The sequence below is a fragment of the Psittacula echo genome (assembly GCF_963264785.1).
Source record: "Psittacula echo genome assembly, chromosome: 6".
NCBI classification, from domain to species: Eukaryota; Metazoa; Chordata; class Aves; order Psittaciformes; family Psittacidae; genus Psittacula; species Psittacula echo.
The window spans coordinates 8,012,684-8,035,259 of record NC_137743.1 but is presented as its reverse complement, the minus strand read 5'-3'; the positions used below and the strand labels follow the sequence as shown (position 1 = coordinate 8,035,259).

General features: G+C 39.0%; 1 protein-coding gene across 1 annotated transcript; it reads left to right on the top strand.

Moving 5' to 3' along the window:
- Nucleotides 1–92: 92 nt before the first annotated feature.
- On the top strand, nt 93–22,267 carry ENO4 (enolase 4; the record flags this gene model as incomplete). The annotated part of the gene is made up of 14 exons (XM_080621125.1): nt 93–236; nt 2,758–2,886; nt 3,781–3,971; nt 5,556–5,689; nt 7,784–7,953; nt 8,255–8,380; nt 9,847–9,912; nt 10,907–10,969; nt 12,875–13,042; nt 14,704–14,829; nt 17,082–17,277; nt 18,207–18,274; nt 18,834–18,951; nt 22,158–22,267. The coding sequence occupies 14 exons, from the start codon at nt 93–95 to the stop codon at nt 22,265–22,267; spliced, it is 1,809 nt and encodes a 602-aa protein (XP_080477251.1).
- Between the last annotated feature and the right edge of the window lie 309 nt (nt 22,268–22,576).

Sequence of the window (22,576 nt, the reverse complement as noted above, 5' to 3'; positions counted from 1 at the left end):
GAGGGGATGGCGGTACCTGCGCGCAGCTCTCGCGAGAGCTGGGGCAGCCGTCGCCTAGCAGCCCTCCCGGCCTTCACCGCCACAGCCGCGCTATGGAGGCCGAAGTGAGGCAGCGGCTGCGGCTGTTGCGGGTGGAGGCGGCGGAGTACTACCGGAGCCACGGAGTGCCGCAGCGGGTGGAGGACGCGCTCAACACCCTCTTTCCCCAGTGCCCCGCGGATCTCTACGGGGAGCTGGTAGAGCGGGGAGGGGAAGCAGCGCGCAGACTTCACGGAAACCGCGTAGAGCCGCCCCCCGCGCCCGGCTGAGGGGCTGCAGGGCCCGGGGGCTGCGCTCTTCGGCGGGCAGGATCCTCATTTTTCTTCCTGTACTCGCTTCAGGGGCGAGGAGCGGAGGGGAGGACCCCGATGCCCGCCGCACCGGGGCTCTCCATGACTCCCTCCCGGTGACCTGCGGGGTGCCAGGCTCTGTACTTGCCCTCAGGCAAAAGGGATGCTGCTTGCTCCTTGGGTTTGGTCAACCAACAGGTTGATGAGAGGTGTTCAACGTCTATGACTCATAGAGTCACAGAATGGTTTGGGTTAGAGGGAACTTAAAGCTCATCCAGTTTCAACGTCCTGCCACGGGCAGGGACACCTTCCACTAGAGCAGGTTGCTCAAAGCCACATCTAACCTTGGATGGGCTTTGATTCATTGCAGTGTTTTTACCTTTGTGACTGGTGGCACTGTGACACTGGGCCAGGTACATTTCCACAGCAGTGGGGCTTTTGTCCTGTGCTGGTTTTGTGTGCCAACACAAAACCAAAGTAAGGTCCCTTCCAACCCAAACCATTCTATGACTCTGTGTAGGCTTAAGAGGGCACAGATGAATGTCCTTAACAAAGGTGCTGCTCAGGGTGGTGGTGTCTTTGGCCAGTGGCAACAGGACCGTGGGTGCTGTTCATGCTGCATCTGCTCCTGAAAAGCAGATGGGCCTCTGGAGGTGTCAAGAATCACCAATTTTATTGTGCCCAGTTGGCAAAATACTGTAGACAGAAGTTCATTGTTAGTGGTGATACTGGAATTGCCATCGCTGCAATAGTGAGAAACTCTTGAAAAAAGAATAAATTTTGGTATGTTCTCTGATCTGAAAGTGGCTGTGGAAGTGAAATATTTCATTGCATCTTCCACCATTTCCTGTCTCCAAGAGTTTTGCTATCACAAGTGGAAGGGACTAGAACTGGTTACACCTTTGCCTGGTGTTTGGAGTGTCCCTCTTCTATGTAGCTGCAAGTGTTTCCTGGTTTTCCCATTTGGTATATTCAAGGTTTGGTGACTGTCTCTGATACCAGACTAAAGAATGAAACTAGTAAGGAAGTATGTAATAAACCTCAGGTAGCAACTTAATCCTTTTGTTAAAGCAACATCCGTGTTTATTAAATATGGGCAGAGCCCTGAATAAATTCACATAGTTGGATGATGACAGTTCAAAAGGCCCATTAAAGACCATGTTGGAAGCAGCAAGAGAGCTCTGCCTGCCAGAAGTCTAGGTTTGCATCTTTCTCATAGAGCTCAAAGCATCCTAACCTAAAATCCCAGATTTCGTATGGAGTAGTGACCCCTAGTTATATCCGTTGTCTTGAGTTTTGTTGCTAAGTGCAGCATAGCCACAACTCCTTAAAATTGTGCTGGCCTTGTTAGCTCAGTTCTGGCCAACCAAAAACCCAGTTCTAATTAGGAGAGTTGGTCATGGTGATAAATAACCTTAAACCAAGTATACTGTGTAAGAGAGGAATCTACAAAAGAAGGAGTTATCATAGTTATTGAGAAGCTTCCTGACAAGCTGCTCTTCGAGATTAAATCTGCTATGAAGATCTTTAATATTACATTAGTTGAGTGTTGAGACACATGAATATAAGAATGTATGTTCTCATGTACATATGTATTTGATGAAGCAACCTTGAAACATTGTTAGATATGTGGGACATTATGTACTTCCTATAAGCAAGAAGTATATTCTAAATATTGTTTTCCCTTTGTGCAGCATGTACACAATTTTATGCATAACATTTTACATGAGAACTTTCTCTAAGCAGGAGGATTTGGGTTAAAGATTGGTTCTGGTTTTATTGTTAGGGAAAAAATTGTGATAGTAAAGCTTAATAACTACATGTTAATAGATGTTAATAAATAAAAGCATTCTACAAGGATTTTAATATACCAGTAGGATCTAGTAGTGTTCTTTATGGATTTTAAAGAGTTACTCTTGGCCAGGATTTTTTTCTTTCCTTATGAGAGAGAAGAGACATGTATTCTTTCAAGATCTTATCCACAGACAAACCCATTATTTTAGAGCACCTCACTGCACAGGGGAGGTGGAGGCTATGTGAATTCTAATACAAATTAGTTTAATGAGTAGCACAATGACTAATTTTGGTATTCTCTATAAAGCCAAGTAGGCTTTGGATAAATGCCTGGGTTTTAGGAGAGTAAAGGAGATTTGAATACTCATCGCTAACTTTGCTAAATAAAACACATGTTCGTCTAACCTGGATGTGGCTTTGGACTTCCACACGTAGATATGTTGGATCTGTTCCCTGGAATCTCATTCTCAAGGAGATACTACAGAAGTAAATGTTCAGTAGCAGAAATATTTTGAATACTGCAACATATAAATGGATTTGCTCAATGGTGGATTTGATTGAACATACTTAATGTAATAAACCCCTCTTTGCATAGAAATTGACTTTTAACGAAGTTCTTTCTCTTTCATTTAAGGCTAACTACTTATCTAAATTTTCAAAAGCTCCAGTAATATCCAAGTTAGTTGGAAGAAAAGTTCTTGATGGAGTTGGTCAGCCAACATTGGAAGTGGAAACACACTGTACAGTTAAAAACTACGAGAGGGTATGAACTGCTTCTTCCTGGTTGATTTATTTTAATAAGGAATCAAGGGGAGGTACTCTTCTATTCACATCCTAAAGGAAAATATGTACAGGTGAAAAACAGTATAGGTCAAGGCAGGTTTTTACACTGAACTAATAGGCTGATGTGGGTGATAGTTAAGTCAAACATGGTCATCTAGCACCTGCAATGCAAAACTGGTGGTGCATTGCCATCTCTTCCCCAACCACAAATACTCAAGATACTGTGTTTGCAACTCTAGCTATTGTGGAGTAATTATTTCTGCTTTTTCTCAGTTAAACTAGGGTTCACCTCATTCTTGGATTAAATAGCATTTCTTAGCTATTCACACTATGTAAAGTTAATACTGTTAATGCAGGCAGCACTGATATTTGTAATTGATTTCTTCATTAAGCAAATTCTCTTTAAGTATCATTTATTCTTCAACAATACAGAAAGATAACTTTAAATTACTTAAGACAAAATGTAACTTATCATGAGGGATAACGTTAAGCATGAATGCTGATGAATCGTGGTACAACAGGCTACCAACAGCTGCAATAAAACATGGTCTAATGACTGTATAGTCTTTAAGATAACTCGATTCTGTTCTGATAACAAAATATATGTGTAAACCAGCTCTGTCAGGAGGTTTTTACCTAAGTAGTTGTAATTGAGATAAGAAACTTGAATAACGTCTTTGATTACCAGAGACTAGGAAGAAAGGGCCGGGTGAAAAAGTGAAGCAAACAGTAAATTTGGAGAAAAGTCCTTATAGAGTTGATAAGGACAAATACTTCTTAGTCTTTCAAATGCCATTTCCAAGTGAGAAATCAATAAATAGTGTTTTATTAAATCAAATAGTGGTTTAAGCCTTTTAACATTTTTATTTTGCAGAGGATTTGCTCTGTTGTCATGTCTTCTCATTTTCAAGCACTTGTAAATGCTTTACCTGAAACCATTGAAGCTGGTGAGAAAGAAAGGAATAATTCTGTTAACACTGCCATGGAATGGGTCAATGAATCACTGAGCACAATGTTAAGGGATGTGAAGCCTACTGACCAGGGTGAAGTTGATAAGATGCTTGGGTAGGTCTTGCTTATGCAAATTATTGCATCTGAAATATACACCATTAATTTATATTGTAAATTAAAAACATATAAAATATTAAATGTTTTCTACTGTTTTTTAAATATTTTTAGAACATGATGTCTCAGGTACATGCACCGTATTATTTCCTGCTTTTTTCACAATTATGATATAAAAATCATGCTGGTTTTTACAAGGTTTCATACATGGGATACAAAAATTAGAGTCTTTAAGAAAAAAATGCTTGGACATGTTCATGAGTCAAACTTTCCATTTATGAAACTCATTCAGTGCCAGTTTAATTCAGCGGGGATGTTTTTTCAGACTGCTACTCGCCTTCTTCTGTTCATTGTACTGCAAAATAACAGTGATACAAAAGGCCTCTGTGTGTGTCTTCTGCATTGAGGTAATCCACAGAAAACGTGTATGTATACAGTTTTCAAGTTCTGGTGAAGTCTTCCTTATGTGCAGGCTACTGCAAAAGGCTTCTTAGTTGAGGCAATTATTTTCTTTGGAAATATAGTTTCTGTAGTAAACATCCATATTATTTTTTTTCATACAAACATTTCTTATTGGGAGCATCCCAAAGTGAAAAACAATGGCCATGTTTTTCCATCTAAACAAATATGTTTGGATTTTATAAGTAAAAACCAAAAGAGGTAAGGTAAAATTATCACAGATGTATCTGAATGTGTTTTCACAGTAACATTAGAGGAGCTATCAGGCAACATTAGTGGCTTGCTTCACCCTGGAAGCAGTAATACCATCTTTTGTTGTAGTCAGAAGTGTTTCTTTCAGCTATATCACTGAGGGAGATGACACAGCGTTAAAGGTAAGGATTGAGCTGCCACACTTAACACAGTCTCAAGCAAACAGACCTAATTGCCTTCCATGTGGATTAGCTTTGGGGAAACCTTGATGAAGGGAGTAAGGACTCCACTGGGAGGAAATTCTTCCAACTGAAGTGAGTCTAAATAAGATTTTAATGCCTTGTTAACACTACTTTATATATCTTATATACTTCCTTTGCCTGAATTGGGTGAGTGTGACCCATGACTTTGGGCGTGTAATTGAAATTCTGCCACTTCTGAGCTTGGAGCTGCTTAGATAACCAGTATACAGCTGATCTATTGGATTAGCAACCTAGGGCAGGCTGCTGTATGTCATGAAGTTATGACAGGATCTGTTAATACAAAAAGCAAATACATCCCTCATGCCAGAATTGTCTGCTCAAAGTTGACTTTCCAACCACTGTTATTTGGAAAGCATGCTTTAAGGTTTATAATACTTGCTTGTGTTTCTTTTTGTTTAACGAACACTGCAGAAGACTACCAAAAAATGTCATTTATTAACTTCTCTAGCTTCACACAATGAGTCTATGGCAGAAGCTCAAGTAGATGCCCTTTTAATCCACCTCTTAGCATGTTCTTTGGCATGTATTCTGTGTCTGCTTGTCACATATCTAACAATATTTTGTTAATAGTGTAAATATGATATTTTGTTATATTGTTAATATTAACAAAATTAATATTAAAATATAATATTGTTAATAGAGACAATAATCTTTATGTCTCTTCTCTCAGTGAATACTTTACAAAAAAGGTAGAGGAAAAAGAAGAAATCCTAAAGCGAGAAGAAAAGGAAAAAGAAGAAGAGTTCCCTTCATGCATTCCACCAGCAACAGCATTACCTGGGAAAAACAAAGCAGCAAAACAAGGTTCTATTTTACTTGATTTTAATGTTTTCTGCAATACAGATATTGCTAAGGGTGCTAAAATATTTTCTGAAGGGTTCTGTGGACACATGACATGATGTCTCATGTTCAAAGGGTTTGGTTACTCTCTCCTAAATCTTTCTGATCACAGCATTTCTGCAGTTTCTACTGCAGAAATGAGAGGGGGGAAAATACAGTTTTCTCGTCATTCACATGCATTTCTGCCTTTGTTTTACAGTTGGCTTAGACAGGAGGTTATTAATCTTCAGAGTGAGGAATAAGAATGGAGGAGGATGCAAATGAATAATAAAAATGAAAATGATAAGGAAAGAAAAGAAAAGGGAATCACAGCACTGAACAGGGAAATAGAATTAAGATAGAAGTTGAGAAGAATGGAAAGAGGGAGGAAGGGAATTTTCTTGCTAACACGAAGAAAAGGAGGAGATAAGGTGAAAAGCAAAAGAGAAAGAAGGAATGGGATGAGGTGGGATTCATGGGCAGGACATAGTAAAAGCAGTAAACAATCCTACTAAAGGAAAAAATGGTGAGAGAGTAGAGAAGGAGGGGAAGTATAGTAGCCCGAAGAAAAATCCCAAAGGGAAAAAGCACCGTATGTTATCTCCGTATATGCATCACCCTCATAAAAAAAGAAAAGGTTTTTTATCATTTATTGGAAGGGCAGAAAATTTTGGCAAATTATTATTTCTTATCAGTTTAGTTTCCACTCTCATATACTATTAATAAAACCTCCCAATTAATAGGTTAGGTTTGCACACAGTAAATTCACCTTTGAGCTGAAATAGAATCATAGAATCATACAATAGTTAGGGTTGGAAAGAACCTTAAGGTCATCTAGTTCCAATGCCCCTGCCATGGGCGATGTATTATCTGCAGCTGTCAGGACCATCCAGATATCATTATGTTTCATCTTATACTTTTAGCCAAGCTTCTGTTGACATATATATTACTTGTTATCACTGTGTTTTCTTTATACTTGATTGTGACATTGACTGTAATATTATTGTTATTATCAATACCTACTAGTAACAGCCAATGATTATAAAGCTACTTGTTGTTTCAGACCACTAACAGATGGTGACTTCCAGTAGCAGATGCTTTCAGAGCATCTATGGTGTAATTTATGCAGTTTACAAAGTAGTGTAGTGTGAAGGATCTCTGCGAAACCCTGTGCTTTGTCAAAGTTGCTCAGTACTGGATTAGTAGCGTCTGTGTATGTAGCTTTTCATCCTCAATGCAAGAAGTATAGAGTCTGTTTATAGGATGAAAATTATATATTATCTACACAGCATATCTGAATTAAGGTCCTATTAAGAACATTTTATCATAAAATATCGGTTGTATCCTGTAGTATTTATCCTTTATTGAAATAAAAGCTTGTTCTGCACTCCTATTAGGAACCAAAGTAGTTGGTCAGGTTAACAAAAAAGTCCCCAGTGCAAAAGAGTTGAGAATCAGAGTACTTACTGTGGTTTCACATAGGTAGTTACTGTACAAGTTCCTGTAAGCACTGTAGGCAATAAACATGGTAGCGGAGACTGCTAAGTTTCAAGCATTTTGGCAGCAGTTACTCTATCTGAAAGGGAAATAATTCCTTTTGAAAATGTAGAGTATGTAAAAGACCTGTTTTCTCATTGGAAGACCCAAATATAATAGGACTAAATTTGTTTCACATACATTATTTGAAGAAATCAAGTATGGGATCTCCCAAAAATCAAGTTATTATGTCATCTAAGCTGGTTTTGCAAAAGCTGAGCATATAAAGGAGAAGGATAAAGAATACTGAAATCATGGTTATGAAAGGAACCTGAAAAATGGTACAACATTACTGGATATAAACATAGATAAATAAAACCATAAATTTTTGGCTGAACATCTCCAAAAGAAATAGATTTGAAATATATTTGAAACCAGAATGACCTTTGCTATTTATAAGGTCATTTCATATAAAAAAACCTGATTCTTTTGTGATACATTGGATACAACTGAAATGACAATAGCATATTTACATAGAACTGTGATACATAAGCACATGTTTTAAACCAAGAAAATAATTAACTACTAGTCTCTGTCTTGTAGGAAAGAAGGCGTCAGTTCCAGAGAAAATGATCCCACCTGCAGAACCCGTTGAGTCAGTGCTTTGTGGCAGCTTAGCCATTGCTGGAACATCCCTTGCTGTAGCTAAGGCTGGTGCCACCATTAACCGTCTCCCGTTGTACTTACATATCTCACTGCTGAAACATGATCAGGTACATGTGGCTCTTGTCCTTCTTATTTATTTTATCCCAGATATCACAATTACTCTGGACTTCTGAAGCCAGTAGTCCCTCATGACAGTGGTGTTAAATATACCTCATGGAATACACCTTTAAGACCATTGCCTGTAGCAGCCTTTGAACCCTGTGCCATAATTCAAATATACAAATTTTATATATATTTACATTTTATATAATTTTATGTAAATCTGATTTTTAACATTTTATAAACATTAAATATGTTACTTTAATATGTTCAATTAACAATTTCATTAATTGGTACCCCCAATTACAGGATTCCCCTAAAGAAATGACTCTACCACTCCCAATGGTTACTGTATTGAACTGTGAAAAAACTGCAAAACTGAAATTAGTGAAAGAAGTTATGCTTATACCACCAGTTCATTTGTCATTCAAACAGGTACTGTTTCATTTATGTTCATATATATGTATTCTATAGACTTCATATCAACTCTGTATGTACATGAGTACATGGAACTTTGCAGTATAATCCTCACAAACTGTATCTGTCATTTTTTTGTTTGCTTGCAAGGCCAAACTTAACAAATGTTACTGCAGGATTCTAATACTAGGAACACTAAAAGAAGTAAATGGATGAAGACTTAACGTACATGAAGATTTCAATTTAAAAATGTATGTGCTAGAGGAAAAAAAACAGTGCATTGAAGATGGTGTAGGGCAATTGCGTTACACAATCAGGAATTTTAATTTTGTTTCGAATGTGATTTTACATTAGTAGATTATAAAGAGTATCAGTTGGCAGACCACACAAAACAACAAAACTCTTAACAAATTCACAGGAGAGCCTAAAATCTTTGGGAATAAATTGCTTTTAAAATGACATTGTGAAGATAGAAGGGAATACGAAGCAGAACAAAATCTGTTCAAGGGGCAAGAAGAATGGTTGATCCAGTCTATCAGCCTGGATCAACCTTCTCTTTTTGTTTAGCCATGTGTTGCATTAAAGAATGTATCTGCACAAGATGCCTACATTAGGGCTGTGATTTCTACTTTGTATGCTGGTGACCTGAACAAATTGCTGAGCTCGATTTTCTTTTTCCTTTAACTTTATAGAATTGTCACCAAGAGCTCTGAATAAGGTTTCTAATTCTGTACCTTTCAAAGACAGGATGCCTCCTAGTGCTCATGGAAGAGTAGCAAGCTGTTTGCTGCATTGCAAAAACCGTAGCCCTTCGTCCTGTGTTGGTGTGTTGTCAGCTGTGACTGACTTCTGCCCCCTTCAGTATTCCTTTACTGGCACAGTTGAAGAAAATCTGAAATGAGATTTATGAAATTAGCATTAAACTTTTACTAACTAAGCAAAAAAGGGAAAAGGGTCTTACATTAAAAGCAATGGATTAATTTAATCGGAGTGTTCCTCATTCCAGTGTTTAAAAGTAAGACAGCGATTTTTTTTCCCTGCTTCCTGGGAATGTTCTGAAGGTAAATACATTCAATCTTGCCAGAGTTTCCAGTTAGGAAGTCTTAGATAGAGTTACAATTGTGAAAAGTGATTATCTACTTTCCATTCCTCAGGTATTACACAGACTGAGATAACACTACATGTTAGATTTGGGAAGACTTTCTTTTGGAGAAGAAGAGACTACTTTTCTTGCCATCCCATTCAGCAGCATAACCAAATACTCATGTTCATGCCACTGCTACTAACCCTTTCTCATTTGACACTTGTTGCATTTTTTGGGTGGGAAGGATTGCATTTAGGAAGCTTATAATAGTTTGGGGGGGGGGTTTAAGACTTTATATTAAGATCTACATTTAGAATAAGTGTTGTCTCTCATCTGATTTAACCTGCTAAAAAGGAAATAATTTATCTTCCTTTTGAAGATTACTGTTGTTTAATTTCAGGGCTTAGAAAGAGCTCTGGATATTCAGAAAGAATTTATGAGACTGTTGGATCCTCCAAGCAAAGAGGTACAATAAGAATGTGTAATAATAATGTGGTGTACTTCATTTGGTCTTTCTATTTCTATTCTCTTTTTAAGATTAAACATGGAACGTTTTGCCTGTTATCAGGCTTCATCTTATGGCACAGGTTAGAAGATGTGTTTCTCTGACAGATGAATAAGCATTGGCCATTTGGTGATACTAAATTAACAAAGATAAAATAAAACAATGTTCTAAGCATAGTAGGACTTGCTGGTTGCCTGAAAAAATATCCTGGGAGTGAACGGTATCATAGTGAATATACAATATGTGGTTCTGATCTTGCTAAGTCACACATAGCTACACACAACATGCATTATTCAAGGTGCTGTTACTGTTAGAGTCTAGATTATAATTTCTGAGATCCCCTGTATTTTTGATAGTCTTGGTGAGAATCTTTTGAAACAATGGATGGAGTGATGCCCATGTAGAAATGAACATTTCTATACAGGTTTAGGGGAGACCTTATCACCATGTTTCAGTATTGAAAGGGTGGCTGCAAAGAAGATGGAGACTCCCTTTTTACAAGGGGTCACATGCAAAAGACAAGGGGTCATGGGTACAGTTAATCCCAGGGAGATTTAAATTCAACACAGGAGGAAAATTTTTCACAATGAGAACAATCAACCAGTGGAATAATCTCCCCAGGGAAGTAGTGGATTCCCAGCCATTGGGCACTTCTTAGATTCAGCTGGACAGGGTGTTGGGACAACCAGTCTAGGTCATGGTTTTTCCAGAAAGGTTGGCCCAGATGATCCTTGAGGTCCCTTCCAACCTGGTACTCCATGGTTCTGAGATTTGAAATGAGTTACCACCACAAAATAAAAGTGGATAGCTGCTGATAGTATTCAAGACAAAACAGAAGCTACATCCTAACTTAAATATTTGCAATCTCTTTAGGCCAAAATTCAGCCACTTTATTTGTCTGACATTTTTGGACTTTTCCATGGAATTGATTTCTTTCTTATTTTACTCCCACCAGCCCAGTCCTCAAGCAGCAGACAGTAAGAAAGGCAAAGCACAAAATACAGGGAAGAAATCTGCGGTAAGAAAAGAGACTTTCATTTTAAGCCTTCATCATAGTAATAACAACAGCAGGGAACCAAAATGTTCTAAGGAAATGAAGCATTAATCTACATTACTCTTTTGGAAAGCTCAAGGCAACACTTTTATTAAATATTCCAAATGCTCATATCTTACATAGTAATTTGGATTCATCTGGCCATACCTTCCCTTCCTGTGGAACAATAACAGAAAGGGGAAATTCTTCTGGAATCTGGTCATTTTTTTCATATAGAAATCCTGGTAAATTATCCAAACAAGCATTTTTCAGGCCTATAGTGCCAGCAGAGAATGTGCCTTTTTGACCATGTAGGCCATAAAACTGTAACCTGTAAGATTTGCATATTGTGCTGTTTTCTGACTCAGGGAGCATAACTCCTCTCTTAATCATGCTGCATTAAGGTCTCAGTTCCTGTTTCAGGTTATAGATAGTGGCAGATACAAACCAGGAGCTAAAGGGCAGCACTCCCAGTGTGCACAGGACATTATTTTATATGACTCAGATCACTTCAAAGCCTGTAGTTTATAGATGAGTTTTGCATTTAATGGAATCGAAACACCATGTGGGTTTTGCTCTCCATTCTGAGATGATTAAAACATTATGAGGTGAGAATTGTTGGTCTTGTGGAGTACGAGCAAAAGAGAGGATGAACTAAAGTTTTCCTATTCTTTTGCTTAAACACAAAATTCATCATCATTAAGCAGTGGGTAATTTCCACATTCTTATCACAATATATACTGAAGTCACAAGTTAAAATAATTCCATAAGATCTGCATAGGGAAACAATGCATTAGATTCTCTGGAAAAAAATCCATTTATTTCCATAGGAGAAAGCCCAAGGAGATAGAAGTGAAACTGAATTTTAAACTGATAAAAGCACCATGTTGGTTTGAACTTTTTTTTTTTTGGGGGGGGAAGGAAAAATGACAAAGTAGGCAGTGAAAAAGAACTTGTTTAGGTTGTAGAAGGTTATAGTATAGACGGAAAGTACTATATGCTATAGTATGGACCAGAAATGGTTTTATAAAGATTATGCTTTTAATACGATGAACAAGGGTACCTAAGGGTACCTATGGAACATATGGGTACCTTGAAACTCACATGAAAATGCGGACTTAACCTCTGTAGTTCATTCTCTAATTCTCTTCAAAACTGATGCTTTCCAATTGTCATCTCCAGTCTAACCTAGGATTATATCCTGCTGCTTTCTGGGCAACTTAGGGTTATTCTTTATAATCCAAAATTCACAGGCTTTAAAGTCAAAAATCAATGTTTGAAAAACCTACAAAAAACTTGACAATAGAAGGACGCATGAAATATTTTCTTGATACAACTCTGCTTGCAGATCATGTCCAGGAACACTGTTCCTGAGGCAGACAACTCCATGCAGCTGTGCTTGAGGTATTTCCCCTCTATGAAATTTGTTCCCTCTAGAAGTCCAGGAAGATTCTAGTGTTTCTTGAACACTCCATAGAGGTAGTATCAAAGTTGTAGTTGAGGATAAACGAGTAAAAGCTGTTTAAAAGTAGAGATTATGTTTTTGTTGCAAAGAGATCGTCCACAGCACTGTCAACTTTTACATAGCATCCACAGCAATTCAGTGGTTGATAAAAGTGTGTTTAAAGTCTTTTTGTAAGCCAGTATTGGCCATGTAAGTACAAGAACTACATGACTAGGCGTATTTCCAGATATTCTCTCTCAGCTTATTAGCACTTGATCATCCCTAATTCATAGAGAATTGTCCTTAAAGTTGCCACTGCAATCTCTGAGAACAAATTTATGTTTTGATGACTGAATGGAGGCTGAAATGACAATGAAAATATATATACAAGTATAATATATATACATGTGTGTACATAAAAGTGATTATTTTTGCTTTACTTGCAGCAACAAGCCTCGAAAAGCATATCACACTTAGGATGCCCAGTAACAGGATGTGATAATCTAGAACAACTGCTATTCCTAATGCAAACGGCTTGCAACAATATAAGTCTGGAGCTAGGAAAAGATATGTACTTAGCAATAAATTGTGCTGCTCATGAATTAATGGATTATGTAAGTTATTTTCAACGTCTATTTTGTTGTTCTTTCAAAGAAATATAGCCATTTGTTAACATTATTTAGCACTACATTGCAAACTCACCTTGAAGCTTCTAACTCCATTTTTTAAGGTAGCAATCAAGCAAACCAAAAGAATTGCCTCTGCGTTTAAATCAGTCCTACAAGTGTAGCAAATGTGTTATCGGCTTGTGAGTGCAAGGGGATGAGACATGCAGACATCCTTCTGGTAGCCTGATGCGTTGGGAGCAGGAAGAATGGATGTATTCCTCCTTCCCAGCTGCACCAGCATACTGGTGGCATGGAACAAGGCTCACTGGACCAAGGCAAACCCCCGTTATAGCTTTGTCCTACGTGCATAAATCTCTGTTCCTTTCATGATTTAACTTTAATCATTGAAATGGTATAAGCCTGACTGCACCAGCCAGGTTTAGTCCTTTTCTTTGTTTAATTACTCATTCAGATTTTTCAGATCAGCCTGGGTCAAACATAGCAAACTCTTTAATGGGCGAACACCTCTGTTTACAAGCTCTGTTTCACAAATCAGCTTCATCTCACATCACATCTTAGACAATTTTGAATTCAAGTATTAAGCAGCAAATCCTGTTTTGATGTTTGTTGGGTTTTTTCATTTCACCACAAGGTATAAATGAAATAATTCTCTCCTATCCACCTTAAAGGATGAAGAACAAGAAACTGTTTACATGAGTGTACTTCTGCAATTCCTTAACACCCCTACATGCTTATTTCTCCATTGTACTACACTACATCTGTTGTTTAATTCAAACTACCTTAACCTTCTTCCTGTCATAGTATGATTCGGTACCCACTAAGATTCATCTCATTGTGTATCAACATTAACCTTTTAATTCTGATTTTTATTTGATAGTTTTTTTATCTGCAGCTGAAGTCTTAAAGTTCTTGCCCCTTGTTCCAAAATTAATCAGGTTTCTCTCTAAGCAGAAAAACAAAACTTCCTATTCCATTTAATGTCTAAAGAGATTAATTTGGGTGTACTGTAGTGACTAATACCTTTTGTCAAAGCAGTAGCTTTCCTGACAGTCTGGTGTCTGTATCCAATATACGGTCTGACAGTCTTCTCTTAATAATCCTGCAGTTTATGCTTCCCATAATGATGACACTCGTTTTAAACTAGCCTTTTTGAGAGGGGTAAGGGACAAGGAAAGGCAGCACCAATGTTTTGAGCACTAGGGGTGCACTCTTTTCCCCTAGCAATATTTTCTTTATGAACTAAGGACCCAAAGTTAGCTCTGGGGGCAAGTGATTAATGAAATTTTTCATGCAAGATTCAATAAAAATGTCAAAGATTGATAATTATCATAAAGTAGTGTAAAATGGGCAGCATTCCCTAAAAATGCTGAAATAGATCTCCTTTGGTTTAGGACTGGCATGGCTCAGAGATTTTGGCAGGAGCTCCCTGGCACCCACTGTTAGTTTAGGCAGAGTTTTCTATAACAATGTGCTGGGCACTTACATACGGAGTAAAGCAGACAAGTGAATGTGGGCTTACTGGAAGAGCACACAACCACTGCCTTGATAGGGATCCTAGTGTCACAAGAAGTGTGTGCTTACATTAGCACTCTGATTTTTAAAGCATTACCTTCCTTACGTTTTATGCTTTTTACTTTACTTTCTAGAGTAAAGGAAAATATGAAATACTCACTGGAACATTCAAAAGCCCTGATGAAATGATTAACATGTATGTGGAGCTGACTGACAAATTCCCTTTTATTATTGCATTAATAGACCCCTTAAGAAAAGAGGTAAGATACCACAGTGCAGTCCTTGGGAAGCTGCTAATACTGTTCAGTGGCAAATCACTGAACTTTTCACATGTTTACAGAAAAGAAAATACAAAGCTTCTGCTTTTGGAGTCATTAGCATAAAAATATCACTGGAAAAATTATCAATTCATTTGCTATTTGTAACTGACAATAACTCTAAATCTTTCTATACTTTTGACACAACTCCTCATAGAAAATAATCCTGGCATGAACAGAAGATGATCAGTACACACATTTTAAAGAATTACAAGAAAATGCTTTTTTTCCCCCTGATCCTATTTGCTAAACCACTATGCCATTTTTATTACGTTTTCCTTACATTTATTACATTTTGTTACATTATTTCCATAATTCAAATTATAAAATCAAATTATAAAATTCAAGTTATATTTTGCTATGTATATTATATTATAGCTAACTTTAGACATAGCTGTATATTCCTTAAAATCCCTCAAAAAAAAAAAGATTGCTGCTCTTCTTCATGACCGAGATTTATTCCCAAAGCCTGACCAAGCCTGTCACTGACAGCATTGTGTGATAGGGATTAAAGTGATTGTAAGGTCTCATGTATTTACCATTGTGATCAAAGTTAGAGGAGTTAATTTAGTGTGGCTAATAGATTATAACAATAAAGTAGAATACTGTTAAGCATGTTATCAAGTTAGAAATGGGTGAAAGAAACAGATTGCATAACTTTATTATCATTTCTACATAGCTAAGATTGTTTCCATGTATTACACAATAGATCAGAATTTAATTGTAGCAGAACCTACAATTGCAGACCTGGATTCTGCAGATGCAGAACTTCATTAAAATTGCTCTTGCTGTCGAATTTTACATGTTATCTTCTTTAAAATAAATATGAGGGTGTTGTTTTAATAGGCAAAACATAAGGGCTGTGATTAAAGGAGAAGCAGAGTTAGGTTGCCTTTGTGAATCTGCCCAGTGAATAAATAATGCTAAACCAGATGAACTGCAAAATCCATCTGATTTTATTCTTAACTGGAACTTTAGAAGTTCATTTTTCAAATATCTGTGTTAATTGTTACCTCACTGTAGTTAGCCCTGTCTTCCTGCACTGCTTCACTCTGACCCTGAATTACCCATGTTCCAAAACAGCAGCTTATTCCCCACTCCTGCCAGGGCTGCAAACTTCCGTGATAATCCTTATGAAGGAACATTTGCAATATGAAAATCCGCAGAAGAACTTCAACAGATAGTGAAGTGCAGTTGGGATTAGAATATTGCTAGACAACATGCTTCTCCTCCTCCTCCTCCCCTCACTCCCAAATCTATAAGGTTTGCCAATGCCACAGCTTTGCCTCAGATCAAGTCCTTGAGGCTTAGTTCTGGTACCAGTTCAGCAATTCATTGCCAGACAGCAGAGTGCTTGAGTTTTAATGTTTGTTCAAGTGTCAAAAGCTTCATTTTCACTTATGTGTGGGCTTGAAATCCTGAGAGGAATGGACCCTTACACAGATTGCAACTACATAGGTACAAAAGTCTGTCTGATCTGCAGATAAAGAATTATTACTGGCAGAATTATTAACTAGAATAGTAATGTTTTTCATGTGATAACTCTATGTTAATTGATAAATTTCTGCTTTAAAATTATTTACATATCCTTGTCCTTTATTTATCCTTAAATCTCAGTACCACGTTGGCAGGGCATTAAAAACCAAGAAACAAAACCCCTAAAACCCCAGGGCTTTGCTGAAAGCGAGCGTTGCATTCTGCTGTTCCCTCTGGGTCAGCCTTGCAGCTCTGGTCATCCAGTCTCTATACATGTCACTGAGTCTGTGACTGCCTTCAGTTTCAGTATTTTATATCCAAACAAATATTAGGACACTTAAAATATTAACATAAAAATGAGTCCTCTGAATAAAACAGTAAAAAAATTATTTGATACTCCATTAAAATGGAATAAATTTCAGGAAGGAAACCAAAATAGCAAACTCCTGGAGTTAATTTAAATGGAAATATTTTGAACTATGCTTGTATGCAGCAAGCTTTGAGTCATTCCAGATCAGCATTTATGTTTTCTAGCAAGATCTTAAAATCCAAGCAAAATTCCAGTAGCATGTTTTTCATAGCTGGACAGATTTAAAATACAGTATAAAATACATTTATATGAAGAGTATCTTTACGATTAAATCCAACTTTATTCTTTATTTTTATCTCCTTCAGTTTAGTTTTATAAACTCCAGTTATTTACCTGACTCTTTATGCAGGACAGACAACAATGGAGTAACATATGTTGTGCTCTTGGTTCCAAATGTTTCCTGATTGCTGAAGACGCTGCCACACATATTTCCAAACTTAAAATTGACCGAAACTTAAATGTACCAACATGCAGTGGTGTTGTCCTAAAGTATATTAACCAAACTAAGGTCTCAGACCTCATAGAACTTACTGGACTTCTAGATGGTGAGTAGAGTCAGGGGGGGAAGGCTATCTGTCAAAGCTACAATAAATAGCATGGAAATACTACATCATTTTGTGTAATTATTGCCACTTCTAATTTAGAAACTAAAGAAGAAACTAACATTCATGTATTGATTCACAAATCTCTGTTCAGGAGCTTAAACCAGCATTCAGTGCTTAACTACAGTAAATGAATACACTGATGTTTTCAGTGTGGGTGCCCTTTGACACTGCAGCCAAGTGACATACACTAGATTCAGAATTCAACAAAATAAAGACCTAGTTGAGTAATCTGAATTTTAACTACCACTAGTATTAATGATTAAGGAATCCAAACGAGTATAAAGTGTTTAAAACTGCAGTTTACTACGTTACTGACTACATATTACTGAGCCTGTGTGATAACAGTACTACGAACTTGTGCAGTTTCAATAGGGATTTCTCTTTCTATCCATTTTTCTTTATTCATTTTCATACAATAGATGGACAAATTTAATATATCTATTTGTTCCAAAAGCCCAGAATCGCTATGTCAGAGCAAGTAAATAGCAACTTAAATCTTTCATTCACTCAGGATGGTAAACTCCTTTTTTATAGTGAATAAAAATCATTACTGTAGTAAGGAGCACACTTCAAATGAACAGAGCAGCCTCCTAGCCTGTAAGAATACATTACCACACAGATCAGTGAGAGACAGGAATCAGGCTGAAATGTCAGAGGTGCCCTTCTCCATGCTGGAAATAAACCACAGTGTTAATGCAGCAAACTTACAGAGTTTACGTTTAGATGAGCTGGGTTTCGGTGGGTTTACTCCTGTTTGCATTTAAGCTTTGGTAGCCCAAGGGTAAAAAAGAATGCAAAGTCCAAACAATTTCTATGTCAGATATGTAAAATATACTCTAATGAAGGTTTTCCACTCCTGTTATGTGCAGGTCAGAGACAAATTACCATATTAGGAAGCCCAGATGGAGAATCTTCTGATGATAGCCTTGTGGATCTGGTACGTATAGAAAGCTGTTCAATTGCAGAATTGCCAAAACACTGCTTTTAACATGAACTGGTTTTTAAAGGGAAAGCCTCTTTCTGCTTGAGAAAGAAACAACGTTTTACAAAATGGGCTTTTTCTTGAGAGTTGCTTTTTTTTCTCCCCCCACGGAGTGTTAATCTTTGAGCTTAAAGAGAGCACACAGGAAATTTGCCAAAGCAGGGAGGATATTCAGAAGTGTGTGTGATCTGTTCGGTTGCGTAAAAACCCCTGAGTTACTTCAAACATTTCTGAGTAGTAATAATATTTTAGGCAAAAAACTCCTTCACGCCAATATATCGAGTCTTTTTGGATCAAAGCTACATTTGCAAATACAGTTTCATCCCATACGCCACTGAAAATTATTGTTTGCATACGACCAGTCTTTCACGAAGGGATTTTATTTCTCCTTAGAGGAGGGGTTTTATCTGTAGAAAGCTGTGAGTGTTAAATTAGGAGCAGGATACCATGTTTAATCAGGGAGAATGCCTTCACTTCCCCAACTGTAGTTTTAAACTGCACTTTCTCATTTAAGGCTGTCGGACTGGGTGCCAGGTTCATCAAGTTGGGAGGTCTTTCCCGCGGAGAAAGGGTGACCAAATACAACCGCCTTCTTGCTATAGAGGAAGAACTGGCCGAGAATAGAACGCTACGTATGAGCTTCTTTCTTACTTTGTTTTCAGCTTGCAATGAATACGGGAACAAAGATTGGAGGGAGAATGATTGAAACTGCACCACAGGAGGGAAGTGAAATCAAAAGACTATAAATAAGCGCTGACAAAAAAAAGTAGGATAGCACTTGCCACAATGTATATTGTTGTCCTAATGGATTATCTGTTTACTGAATGTTAAAATAGACCCCTTCTTGAGGAGTAGCCTACATTAAGCTTTTCTCCAGAATTAATTGGTTGGAGTCTTGAAGCCCACAGTGCAAAAAGGAACAAAACAAAACCCATGCATGTAACACGCCGAAAAGCTGCCAAAATGGAATTTTAGGCCAAATACCCCACCTCCCTGGAGCCCCTAAACAGATATTGCTAACAAAACTTCATTTCACAACCCTCCTTTGTGCGTTACATTTCCAGCAGAATGTGTTTGGAAAGCTCCAATTGCATAGGGAAGCAGGAAATAAAACCCAAGAAAACCCGAAGCTGGCAAGGCACATTCAGCCTGAGCCACTCGTACGCATCTGCCTGCGTTTCAGCATCTGCATCTTCTTTTTACACCCTTAGCTACCCTGTTAAACGCTTAACAGTTCATTAGAGGCACTGCTCACTTGCTCAGGTATCAATCAAGGCAGAATAAAGGCGTACAGGCTGAAGGGGAGGCAGAGACAAGGGGTGGAAGAAAGGAAGGAAAGGGTTTGCAGGAATTGCATTGTGCCAAAGAAAGACACATGAAGGAGAATTAAGTCATTTTACCCTCTTATTTCTCATCATTTTCAATGTGCTATACGCGGGGTAGCAGCACTTGACATGCACACTATAGAACAAAGTTTTTATGTCAAAAGAATTTGTATTGAAATCTGAGTTGCTGAAATCTCCCCCTTGCTCATATATAACCTGATAAAGAAATAGAAGAGCAGAAATTCTTCTTTTTGCTAAGAAAGTGGTTTCACAGAATGCACTTCTCAAAAAACAAGACAGATTTCAAAACAGAACTATAAATCTGAACTGCCTCAGGCGTAGTAATGTGTTCCCTATTCAAATGGTATAGTCTAAACAAAAGAGCTTGAGTTTGACAAATATTTAGACCTATATCTCATAAAATGAAAGAGCAACAATTCCCCATGCCGTTAATCGCTTGGCAGCAATAAAATCAGTAACTAAATCAACAGCAGGGAAATATTGAGATAGCGCGTCTGAGCTGCATACCAAGCTCTTCATTTGGCTGCTCTGCGAGCCGTGGAATACACCGGAGAGCTGGGAAGTTGAGGGCTCTGTAAGTGGCTCATGGATGGGAGGTTACACTGACCCATCAGGAGTCCCCACCCTCGTGTGGCTGCAGGGGGCCTGCAGCTGGGCCAGGGAGTGCCCCCCACAATGGGCAAGCTCAGCTCTCCACTGCCTGGTCCCTGCTCCCTACAGGTCAGTCCAAGCCTTAGCCTCAGTGCAGCCTTCTCAGTGCAGCCCCTCTGCTGGCGTGTGTTTCAGCCACTGGGTTCACGTGGCTGTTGCGTGTGAGCTGCTCGCAAGTGGAATCATAGAATCCCAGACTGGTTTGGGTTAGAAGGGACCTTAAAGCTCATCCAGTTTCAACCCCCTGCCACGGGCAGGGACACCTTCCACTAGAGCAGGTTGTTCAAAGCCATGAATCACATACTAAAATGTAGTCTGTAGTCTGTACTAAAAGGTAAGATACAGCTGAGCCATGGCGGGGTGAGCACTTGTGCCTGTGGCAAAGCAGGGAGTGAGGTGGTGAGGTAAGGGGAAGGAGTCTCACAGAATTGGAGAAAATGGCAGTGAGAAGAGGATGAAGTCTTAGTTTCAGGAGCAATGGCTGAGTGTGGGCTTATGTCCTGGGTTCAGCAGTAGCAGTCATTTTTTCTCCTTCTTAGTAGCTGTTGCAGCACTGTGTTTTTGACTTTCAGCCTGGGAACAAAGCTGATAACACTGATGTTTAGCCTGACCAAGGACTTTGTGAGTCTCATGCTCTGCCAGGGAGGAGGGGAAGCCGGGAGGAAGCAGAGACAGGACACCTGAGAGTGACACCTGAGAGGTATTCCATACCATAGCATGTCATGCCCAGGATGTAGAATGGAGAGTGTCCAGAAGGGCTGGATTGCTATGGGGTAGGGGGTGAGGTACCAGTCAGTGAGGTGTTGCATTCTCTTCCCTTGTTATTTTCCCGTATCATTATTATTATTGGTGGTAGCAGTAGTGATTTGTGTTACACCTTAGTTATTAAACTGTTCTTATCTCAACCCGTGGGAGCTGCATTCTTTTGATTCTCCTCCCCGTCCCTCCAGAAGCAGAGGGAAGAAAGGTGGTGGTGGTGGGGGGGGATGAAGTAGACTGCGTGGTTCTAATTTATGGCCTGCGCTTAAACCATGACAGCTTACATGAGGTTGTGACAGCCAGGGCAGAGAAATGGCATGGTCAGCTGAGGGGAACTTTTCACAAGCAGCATTGCAGAGCAAGATGGGTGTTCAAAAAGAGGGAAGCAAGATGATTAGTGAAGGGAATAAACACCTCGGCTCAGGCTGCTGTTCACCATGCCTTGTAATCAAAGTGCAGGACTGGTGCTTCTTTATTTCTAAGGACCATGAGGAGGGCCACAAAGATGCTGCGAGGGCTGGAGCAGCTCTGCTCTGGAGCCAGGCTGAGAGAGCTGGGCTGGGTCAGCCTGGAGAAGAGAAGGCTCCTGAAGGGGAGACCTGAGAGCAGCTCCAGTGCCTAAAGGGGCTGCAGGAAACCTGGAGAGGGGCTTGGGACAAGGGCCTGTAGGGACAGGCCAAGGGGAATGGCTTTAACCTGCCAGAGGGGAGACTGAGATGAGCTCTTAGGCAGAAGCTCTTCCCTGTGAGGGTGCTGAGGCGCTGGCCCAGGGTGCCCAGAGAAGCTGTGGCTGCCCCATCCCTGGCAGTGTTCAAGGCCAGGTTGGACACAGGGGCTTGGAGCAACCTGCTCTAGTGGAAGATGTCCCTGCCCATGGCGGAGGTTGGAACTGGATGGGCTTTAAGGTCCCTTCCAACCCAAACCAGTCTGTGGTTCTGTGATTCTATGACCAGCTTGTAAAGGTGTTTCCGGGCTCTCATAAGCATCACATACCCATGGTGAAAAAATCCGAGTGCACCAGAGAACATTACAGGAAACCAGATTCCAGCAAACATTAATTTCTTTTTTCTCTTCTATTTCAGGTGAAGCAACTCTTGAATTTATTGCTTTTCCTTATGAATCACAGCCAGAAGAACCTTCTGATGAACTCACTTCCTCCACAGCTCTCCCAGACAGCCCCACAGGTTCATAGCTTGTCTGCACAGCCCCTGGCAAGCAGCACACTGACTGACCCAGGTTGTCAACATTCACTTCTCCATAAATTCCTAAAGAAAACCCTGTTCTAGTAAGAAACTCGTATATTAACTCTTCTTTAATCCATTTTAAAGGCATTCAAATGGCAGCTTCCCTTTTCCACTGCTTTCAGCTGAAACGAAGTTAACTGAGCAGTGGCTGTAGTCTGAAAACACCCCCAAATTCTGTGCTGTATTTACAAACTGACCAAACAAATACCTCTGTGTTAAGTCCAAAACTAAATGTTTGTTTTGGGAAAGTGGAAATC